The 11,279-nt window shown below is 40.5% G+C and overlaps 1 protein-coding gene across 2 annotated transcripts in view; it reads right to left on the reverse strand.

Moving 5' to 3' along the window:
- Positions 1-8,519, reverse strand: part of dock1 (dedicator of cytokinesis 1) — a 203,865-nt gene extending 195,346 nt beyond the window's left edge. The window contains exon 1 of one of the 2 annotated variants that reach the window (XM_084342187.1): positions 8,225-8,519. In XM_084342187.1, the coding sequence (XP_084198313.1) occupies positions 8,225-8,267 (43 nt within the window). In that variant the 5' untranslated portion in view covers positions 8,268-8,519. The remainder of the gene's footprint in view (positions 1-8,224) is intronic. The other variant, XM_084342188.1, reaches the window with a different exon arrangement.
- Between the last annotated feature and the right edge of the window lie 2,760 nt (positions 8,520-11,279).

Here is an 11,279-nt window from a genome sequence, read left to right on the forward strand (position 1 = left end):
CAACCAGCCTCTCTGGATGTAACTGTGTAAAAAACAAAAACAGCTGAGACCAAGAATGAAGACGGAAAGTCCTAACAAAAGGGTACAAATGATGATTTCACAGGATGTTGACTCATTTCTGATTCATAACATTACATATTTAGGGCTCTCTAGTTTTACTTTTTTGTTACTAATGCAGCTCCAAAGAAGTTAAACACTCTCACACTCTTTGGTGAAAAACAGAACTTACAATTCTTGCTTGAACTGCACTATAATTAGCAGTTAAGAGACAAATCATATTTTCACCTGTGTTAATCCAAGGTTAATTTGTTCACACAACCGCTTCATTCTCTTTTTTTTTTTTTGCGCCCCGTTCTCACCACCACAACCTTTTCGGATGACAGCGACACTTAAACAAGATGTAGAAACGTTCCAGCTTTGTCTCAGTGGTGAGCCAAGAAGGAATAGTGTGGAACCACTTAGCTATGCACTGATTAAATAGGCCAGCTGTCATTTGTCTTAGCCACCATCTCACAGCAAGCCATTGGGAGCTGTACTATTAGAATTGCCTCACCAAGCAGCGCGGCCCATAGTAATATATAATTCCCTTTCAGAATGAATAATAGCAAAGTCATACTGACCTCCAAAGAGAGACCGAGAGGATGATGGCCAAAGTTTTGACTAAGAGACAGTGTCTAACGACTGACGAGACAATAAAGAGTCTCTTAATAATTTCTGTCCAAAAAAAGAAGTATAATCATTTCCCATGAGGGGAAAATTTTACAATACTCGAACCAGGTATGAGTCTTGATGCTTAGCTCGCAGCTAACTCAACTTGGGCTGCAACAACAATTAGTTTTATTGTCGATTAAAGGTGCAACGTGTAAGGATTTAACTTGAGAATGTTCAAAAATTAACAAAACTTGTAAACACAAAGTGAAGATACGACAGTTTTAATGTTATGACGTTGACGTATTGTGTTGCAGAGATATCTGCTGAAATTAGCATGCTAACCAGCTAGCCCTGGCCCAGCTCATTCTCAAGCTACCGTGCTATAGGTGCAAACAACAACACTCCGCCAGTTCCGAGCACCCAGTCCAGACAACTAGCTGTTCCTGTGCTACATATTGCACCTTTAATATGTTGATTATTTTCTCAATTAATTAGTTGGTCTATAAAATGTCAGAAGATGACATCCACAAATGTCTTGTTTTGTCCACAACCCAAAAATATTTTGTTTATTATAACAGAGAAGTAAAGAAACCAGAAAAATATTCTCATTTAAGAAACTGGTGTTAGATAATATTTGTATTTTTCCTTAGAAAATTACTCAAAGTGATTATCAAAATAGTTGGCCATTATTTTGATAACCGACAGCTCAATAAGTACAGCACAGTTGTATTAAATTCGGGGGAGGACCTCAAGTAGTGTGCACAAGATCCCAGGTGGAGGATGTATCAGCATTCTGCACGCCGGCAGAAACAAATAATCCAACACCGTGATGCACAAACTCATAATATTTGAAATAATGGTGTTAGCATAGCGCTCAGGCTTCTGGTGATCGCTCAGGAGAGCTGCAAGCTTCTCACAGTCAGCAGTGTTTAATAAAAAACACTCAGATTCCTGTTACCAAACATAACATAACGCACATATTGGTCAGCACACCAAGAGGAAGGATGTGTGAGACAAGAAAAAACATATCACACTGACGCTCTGCGCATCCTTTAATTTGGTCGCCTCCCTCTGCTGCGAAACACAAGCAATTTTCTGTTTGTACACTTTTATTTATGAGCTGAGGCACAGCGCTGATCATAAACACCACCTGGATGCAACGCAGACCAAACAAAGATGTAACCGTTTGTTATACTCCTGACAAGTCAAAAAAAAAAAAATCACCTTTCTTCTGCTTGTCTCTACAGCATCTCCTTCCTATTAATCAGCTCCTTTATTTCACTCCAGTAAAAAGCACTCCGTCTCTGATTTCGTCAGCTCAGCTCTTTTTCTTGGACAAAGTTTAAACGTGGGCTGAGAGAAATCAGATGTCTTGTTCTAAAACTCCTGTGTAGTTAATATTGTTGAATGCTTTGTTATGTCAGAATTAATAGCGGGGCTATCTGGCAGGGAGTGCAGCGATGACAAGAGCCACACTTTACTTCCTTTTGATATTCACTGTGCTTTAAAAGAGACGTGAGACAAGGCTCTTTCTGAATGAAATGCAATGAAAATAGCTCCTAGCATATAAAACCGAGAAGTAAACTGATAAAAGGCAATGACTCAAATTTCACCCGCCCACAATTTACACCAAATAGCTTCAGCCCAGGCTATAACCGAGGGGTGAATAAGAGGCAGGGAGTGAAAAACACATGGTTGGAATTGATGTAGTAACCGAGACTGTGTTTTAATTGCAACCATATTTGTTAGCCTACTGCACTTGTGGGTGGGAGATGGTTTTCATGGGTGCAGGGCGGGGGCTTCGCAAATTACTTATGGGCCTCAGTCAGGAGACAAAAAACGGCTGCGTCTCTGTTTTCTGCTCCCAATGTGTCACTCAGCGCTAACCTGTTCCAAATGAGAGCTGTCTAGGCGCGTCAGTCCTGTTGGCCCGCAGTCTGCCACACACAACTTTGAGAGCATGAATCACAGCCACACCAGAGCTAACGTTTAGAGCGCGGTGTGTATCATGTGTGTGTCCAATTGTCGTCTTAGATAAGCTGTGATCTGACCTACAGGAAGCAGCATTTCCTCACTGCCCGACCTGAAACTGCAAGCTGGGAAAGAAAGGAAGCATCCAGATGAATCCTGAACAATTATAGCATTTTCTGTGTTCTTAGCTGGTATTATGTTAGATTACTTGAAGCTAAATTACAAGGGGAGAAGCATCATGGGCTGGAATGGAAAACATTTCTCATGACAGCACATGCTCTCTAACATCATTCGTGCTTGAGTCTCAACAGTGACGTGTAGAACCAGTAAATAGTCCTGTTGCTTAGTGTTCCCTGGTTTGCTTTCTAGAGCCACAACCCTCTGAAGTCTCTCTTAAGGAACGGCAGCAGCATCGTGATGAAACAGAATTAATGAGACAACACTCGAAATTAGCATCAAAAAATATTTCTGGTTAAATCATCACAGAACCCAGAGACGCTAAAAAACATTTCCCCCAGGCCCTGTTAAATCACTTTTGAGTTGCCACAAGAATAACTAGGCTTCAAAACTCCTGATCCCTTTGATTTATGCCAGGCTGGCTGACATTTGACAAGAAAAGAACTGTGTAATGAAATTAGCTCAAGGTCAAGGGAGATATGATTTAACAATTCTTGACGAATGAATCCCCTTACTCCTCTTTTATCGTACGGGTACGGGTCAAAGAATGGTGTCACGCCTTCAGCCCAAAACCTCAACTTCCATTTGAAAATGGTCGATAATGCTCTCTGTGTCTGGCCGTCTCATGAATGCCGATGAATTTTGTCAATTCACCAGATCAGCCGAGTTAAATCCGGGCTGACAGTCAGCATTCTGAACATGCCAGTGGAACCGAAGACATTGTTTGGTGGAGGAAGTCGAGCTAATGCCTCAGGGCATTGATTATCCTTAGAAACAATGTAAAAAGCAATAAAGTTCGTTGCCTCTGTAGAGATCAGGGGGATTCTGTCCAGATGCATTCAGAATATGGGTTTCCCAAATCAAGTCAAGGTGCTCACATACCAGTGGAAATGGGTTTTACAAGAACAACTGATGTTTCAGATCCTATAGTAGCAGTACAACAACTTGATAATACTCCAATACAAGTAAGAGCCCTGTATTTAACAAGTTAAGCTGAAGTATCAGCTGAGTGTCCCTAAATTATCAGGAGTAAAAGTACTCATTATGCAGAAGAATCAAGTGAAGTTATTATCACTTCAGCATTGAAGCGCAGGTAACATTTTACTGTTGTAGCTGGTTAAGATTAAGCTAACTTTATATACAAATGGATAGTTTACTTTATAACAACAATCAGATTTTATATCATGATTATGTTTTGTAATGCAATTCTGGTGCAGTAAAGTAAAATAAACTGTAACTTCAGCTGTAAAATTAAAGCAGTGAAGTAAAATATGCTTATTTTCTTCTAAAATGTAGTAAGGTAGATGGACCCCAGTGGAGTTTTAGACCTCTAGTAGTGCTACGGAGCTGTTTTTCCATGAGTTAGTCCGCATCGGGTTGACCCGTTTTGGCGCAATTAACACTCCAATCCACCAATTACAGCATGGATACCCAACCCATCAGGGCCAGTCGGACCGGGTTCAAACAAAATGTAGAAGTGATGTCCGGGCTCACGTCAGGTTCGGTCCTGTCAGTACTTGTTACTGCCTGGATGCAACTCCAGTTCTGCACGAGTATGTGCATAACCACAGATATAGTTTGTAGCAGTAACACGCCAAAATAAGCTGCAATGCACCAATAAGTGGAGGAGAGATGAGGACTGCAAGCTAATAAGCATCCGTGTAAACAATTTTGTTTGTTAGACCTCAAGGACACACTATCAGTTTCGGTGAGTAACACTGAATGTAGACATAACGTCTGTTTGTTGACAAGAATACTCCACAGTGTGCTTAAAGTACAGTACTTAATTATACTTAGATATACATTCCACTACTGCTGTATACTTGCAGCAGAGAAGAGCCCTTGTCATAATGTGCAGAGAGTCTGCAGGTTGTCATGCATCACTACACTAGACTGCGGTGGAATTGTGAGATAAAGATAAAATCAAATATCATAACTGTTGATTACAAAAGATTTGAGATACGCACAGGAATTAATCCATACTATCATGGATACGATGGCCAGACATGTACAGGTGTTTAGTGATCAACAAGTGCAATAACATACAGCATTTAAGAGCAGGAAAACACAAATTTCAATTATATCAAGACTTAAATGATAAGTTGGACAATTAATAACTACTTTAATAACTGTTTGCCTCCAGTGTGAGGATTTTGTTTTGTATCAGTGTAAATGAAAGCTTCTGTGCCTATAGTAACTCTCTAGTTCCAGCTCTAACATGATGTTATGATAAAATCAAAGATGATATCTAGTCCTATGTCACGACAACTATGATAACTACACCCACTCAGGCAGTTCACTGATTATCTGACATTGCTGAAGCTAGTCAGCTGGTGAGGTCTCTAGCTGCATAACAACAAAAAAGAGACAGGAACTTTTAACAGAATTGTGTTTTTGCACATAAATTTAATATGGTTTAATTTCCAGTGCTGGTGTTGGAGCGAGCGACTGTGCAAAGGCTTGCTTCAACAATCATCCAGCTACTGTAATGTGAATCTGCTGGTATGATAACAAAGCCCTTTACTATTACTGCCACGCTCTATGCGAGGAGACAGTAGCATTTATTATTAACACTGCTGTGAACTGACTAAAGGAGATGGTTTTCCTGCATATACTAATAAAGCCATGGGGCCATTATGAGTGTGGTGAACGCCGTGACAAAAGTTTCGCTGATGCACAGATAGGTCCGCAGCGAGTACTGCCGGCATAAGAGGTCTCGCGGAGTGCTCATTAGTGCTTCTTGGTCAACACATGAAGTATTAAAAGTGCAGCGGCTGTGCACCCCACCAATCCTCTGCAGCAGCGATGTGGCAGCTGCCTCTCTTTCTGCTAATGACTCATCCACTCCTGCATTCAGGCAGCCCTGTGAGAATTTTCCCAGAGATGTTTTGAAGAACCACCAATTTTAAAATCTCATGGATATTGGAGAATATATCGAAGCAATTGTTTGCATCCGAACAGTATACTTTAAAAACACACACACACAGCACTAACAATAATTTTCAGGCCATCCTAAACAAAAAACAATCTTTCAGTCGACTGGGAAAGCAGCATATTTTTAGCTATATTTATGTTTCGTGTTAGGCAGCACCTTCTATTGGCCATAGTAATTATTACAGCAGCAAAGGAGGAAGGCAAGCGAAGTAGTGCAACAAGTCCGCATAGGGAGGAGTTATTTAAAGCCAAACCACATTGTTTTCCTCAACCTAACGAAGTAGGATTAATGCCTAAACGTAATGACTTGGTTTTCTTGCAGAAACCTAGCCAAACTGCGAGTATTAGACAAAGGTCTGGTACACCTGTCGGGCGTACACTGCAAGGGTCACGTTGATTTGGGAACGGTAATGTATGTCGTGGGAGTCACTGAAAAAACGACTATTTCAGTCGTGTGGGTATGAGGATGTGTTGGCTTATTTTCATTGTCAATTTATCTGTTGTGACTTTTTTTTCCATAAAAAGTAGAATAGTTGACAATTAATTTAATAGTTGACAACTAATCGATTACGTGCTGAATCATTGCAGTTCTCTGATATAAACGAGGCTCTAAACAACAGAGCTCATTTGGATGCTGTAGTCAGAGGTGCCAATCAAAGCTTTGGTGTAACCTGCTGAACTCATCCATCAATCAGCATCAGCATCCCTCATACAGCTGCAAGCCCTCAGTCAGTCCCACTAATGGACGCAGCTATAAAAGGGACTCGGTACGCATGTGGTGGGGGGTACATTACACACATTAAAAATAACTATCCATTGTCGCGAAACCAGATTCTTCAGCTACGCTGCAGCCTGAACAGGACCAGGGGATCCCCAGAAAAATCAGGATTACTTCCATTACACTATTATTTCAGGCATTCAGATGCTGCACAGTGATCGTGTTTAACCATGAATATGTCGCTCTCATGTTTCAGTCTACCCCTTTACAAGTCCAAAATTCAAGTCAAACAGCTCCTCAGGGACCGCTAACAATTATTTTCAGGTTTTTTCTTGATTAATCGATTAGTTGTTTGGTTTATACATTTTTTTTGCTGTCAGAGGAGTAAAGAAAGCAGAAAGTCCATATCTGAGAAGCTAGAATGAACGAACTGTGACTTTCTTTTCTTACAAAATTACTCAGACTGATTAATCAATCATCAAAAGTTGACAACTAAACAGCTTTACTTCCCTTCATAAGGGTGGTTTAGTTTATTTCAGGCCTGCACGGGATGCGATGTGATTCCCGATTAGTGGGAATGATCATTTTCCCAGCTCTATTTAAATTTTCACTGGAAAAAAACGAACAAAAAACTATAAAATCATGGAGATGTGATGTTTGTTGGGGTCTCTGCCAAAACATTTCTTTAAAACAAGCTTTCTTACATCCAGAGAACAAGATTTGTAGGCATCTCAACAGCGGCGCGGTAACTTCATTAAAATGCTGTTCATCACACATTTTAACTGAGCCGCTTTGCAACTTCAATTACATTCTGATTAACCGTACAGCCCTTGATTATTTATATACACACGCAACATATTTAACAGTTAAATGATACTCGCAGAGAATTATTTATGCAAACACTACGGATAACAAACTGCTGTGTAAACGGTGACGGAAACATATCCTGGTATTACATCTAATGCCAGAAGCATTAACAGACTTTGCGGTTCCTCAATAAATAAAAACCCTGTGGTTCAAAAATGCTAGAATAAGAAAAGTGATTTAAAAAATAAGCAGCATTAGTGCTCATGTCTGTGGCTGACAGTGTATGTTAGCCTTCATAAAAAAAAATGAATGATGAATCTAACAATATAACTTCAGTAATGTAGGTTACACACACTTTTAAGGGATGTTAAATAATCCCCCCCTGAAGGAGAGAGAGTGGAGTGGAGAGGCTCAACGGGACACTGTTTCTCAGGCCTCACAGCAGCATTTTTGAGAAAGTGACAATAAAACAACCGACAACAGAGGCTTCCCCCCCTGAGCAGAAAGATGGAGCAGCAAACACAAAACAAACTACCAAAAGAAAAAAGAGTTACAAGCGATTCGTGAACGCATACTAGTTTGTGGCGGAGGCCCCACAACACAGGAAGCAGCGCCAGTGTAACTAGGCGCGCCTCTTAACAATTCCAAATCCACACACACACACACACACACACACAGTCCTCTTCCTCACAATGGACACACATTCCTTGTTTTGCGTTTCATGCAAACCAGCTGGCAAACGGCCGACACACACAGATTTGCATTCCCGCACTTTAACCAGATTTTGCGCCGAATAAACCCGCACACAGGGACGCGAGAAACAATAAGAACCGGCGGCTGTCTGAGCCGCAAGCTATCCCAGAACTTGTTCAGTCTGCAGCCGCAGCAGCAGCTAGGACGAGCTAACGATGGAGCGTGCAAGTTTTTTTTGTGTGTGTGTGTGTGTGTGTTGTGTCTTTTACGTACCAACACCATACTTTTCCTTTTTGGTGGGCACCCAGCGAGACATTGTCAGTGTCGAGGCTTCCCCCGAGGCGTCCTGTATCCCGTTAGAAAGAGGTCCCCGACGAGACCTGTTGTTGTTAGAGCAGACTTTTCTTTCTCAGTTTTCTCTCAGCTTTGGGGAGCTACTCCGAGCAGCCATTTTCCACCAGTGACAGGACGCTCCGCAAGGGGGAGGAAGGGATCACAACTTTTTCACCCTGCAGGCGTCCTGCTAAACTTCCACCGTGTTCGTACTGAGGCGGAAACTGCGACAGACGAGTCCTGTGTCAAGTATTAACTGCCTGTGATATGAATTAATGGCAGATAAATAAGGCAGAGGCTGAACTACAGGACAAATCTGGCACAGAAATTAATCTGTGCTCGTGTTTTTTATTTTTATTTTTCATATACATCTAGTTTACTAAAACTCTTAGGTTACTGTGATTTTTAATCTGGCCTTAAATCCTACACATAATCTAGTAGCCTACTTAATGTTTTTTTTTTTTATAATTTACCGAAACACTACCTACATTTTTTAACTATGTGTTTAAAGGGCCAATATGTAAGAATTTTTGTTAAAAATGTTCAAAAAATGAACTAAAATTATTAACAGCATGTGATGAAAAAGCTGTTTTGACATTATAATTATGTGGGGTTTTTTAATAATTATATCACCAGGGTAACCGCTAACTGCTGCTAACTGTAGCTGCCCTTTGCCAGGTAGCTCAGTTAGCTGTGCAGTTAGCAGTCCAGACTGGGAGTCTTAATGTTTACACCCCCAGTAAGATTGTTTTGGACCAGGATGTGAAGTATTAATTGCCTATGACAAGGCAGAGGGTGAACTATAGGACAAATCTGATACAGAAATTAATCTGTGCTCATGTTTTTTTATTTTTCATATACATCACTTTCACAGTAAGCTTACTAAAAACTCGTAGGTTACTGTGAATTTTAAATAAAAAATCATCTATCCTTAAATCCTACACATATATGCATACACTGTAACCACACACCTATAAAGTAATCTAGTACTTTATTTATTCAGTTTGTTTATAATTTACAGAAACACTTGACTGTTAAATCAACACTGTGGCCCGTCCTGGTCCAAAAAATCAAGTCGTAAACATAACACTCCCTTGGTACTGGACCTCTCAGTCCAGACTGCTAACTGCACAGCTAACTGGCAAACGGCAGCTACAGTTAGCAGCAGTTAGCGGTTACTCTGGTGATATGCTGCCCCATCTTTTTATGAATTCGACACATGGCCAATTCTTACATACTGCACTTTTAATTTATCCTTGTTCAGCTGTATGTGTACTTCTTTCTGTAAAGGAGCAGCTTAAAAAACAGAGCTAAATTCCTTGTATATGTACACATACTTGGCCACAGAGCTGATTCTGACTGTATTTCTGATTCTGAAAATGAACGGCAAGACTAATGGCTTGGTTTCATTTTTTTTTTTTCTGGCATACTATATAACAACACAAAAATCACAAAAACATCAGACCTATCTCATGACACTTCTCAATTAAGTAGCAACATTATGTGGAAATTGGCATTTTGTGCAACACCACGGTCGTAAATACAAATCCCAGGTCTGTAACAATTTGTCAGACCAAATGAAGGTGCTTACTAAAAACAAAACTCAATACATCATAACAATGTTATGTGTTGAAACGCTCTGACTGAGGTGACAGTGCAGAAACAAGTGATAGGGGGGCCGAGTGGCTGAGACAAAGACACCATTCACCCTGCTACAAGACACTGTAGCATCAAAATGATTTGGAAACTGTTATTTTACTTTAAAAATGTTACATAGTGTTGCTCAAATTTACAGAGACTCAGCATTCCCCCATGAGCAAGCACTTGGCTACAGTGGCGAGGAAAAACTGCGAGGACAAACTGTACTGTACAACAAATAAGAACGGTAAACACACAGATATGGAAGAGACAGCACCTGGATACAATTGCATATGATTAAAAAGTGAGGTGAGATATGACTGGAGTACATAAAGTGCAATTTGGATAAAATTGCTTTTTACAATTTCCTATACAGGCATTATAGATCTGTTGGGGACAATAAAGCAGCAAAATGTAAATGTTTCTGCTTCACTCAGCTTGAGGTAAATAAGCAGTAAAGACCACGCTCACTTCGCACATACAGTTTCAACTTATTTTAACTCTGTTATAAAGAAAAGAAAATGTTGCAGTGTGTCCTGAGGCGACCTGTCTTTGTGGTTTCCCTCAATAGTGAATCACACATACAGATATTGTTCCTGTAATTGGCTCAGAATTAGAATAGATGCAGCCTGTGTCCATTTCCTTCCTTCTTTGTGCTTAATGATGAATGTATAGGAGCCCGAGCGAGCCTGTTTCTCTGAGCAGTGATGCGTTAAACTAATAAGAGTTGTTCCTCAGAGCCGCAGGTCGTAGAGAAGAGACATCAGAGGGATGCACCTGGCGCACCCATCTGAGTCCGCTCCTCTTTGTTCATCTCTGAAATGTTGCATCCTGTGGTTGCATTAGAAAAGTCTCATAAACTTCGCTTTAGCACAACCTCTTGATATGTTTTGTTAACCCTAACCAAGTAGTTTTGGTGCGTAAACCTAACCATTTCAAGGGTGTATCAAGTAGTAGGCGTGTCTTGAAGCTGGATAGACCTACTTGTGCACCCATCCAGTCTTTTACTTACTTTCTCCACTTGTCATGTTGGCATATTACCAGCAGAGGGGGCTACTGCTTTCAAACTTTTTCTCATACACAAGAAACCTCTTTTGAACTTTGTTTAAATCTGTCCTTACTCAATTAAGTTTTTTTGATTTGTTTTGATGTTATCTCCCAGGCAGAGCAGACAAAAAGATGCTATTTGCTCTACAGCATCACATATTCCTTCTGTGTGTGGCCTCTCAGCTTGATAAGGTGTCTGAAAGCAGGTTTCAGTAATTGATATTTAAGATATCTCTGTCTAATCTCTGTCTTTGAAAGAAAATGTTACTGCTCCGAGTGGGACTGAGGTTGCTTTGAAAGTCATCTGGGT

Source organism: Pagrus pagrus, assembly GCF_965226575.1.
Source record: "Pagrus pagrus genome assembly, chromosome: 21".
NCBI lineage: Eukaryota > Metazoa > Chordata > Actinopteri > Spariformes > Sparidae > Pagrus > Pagrus pagrus.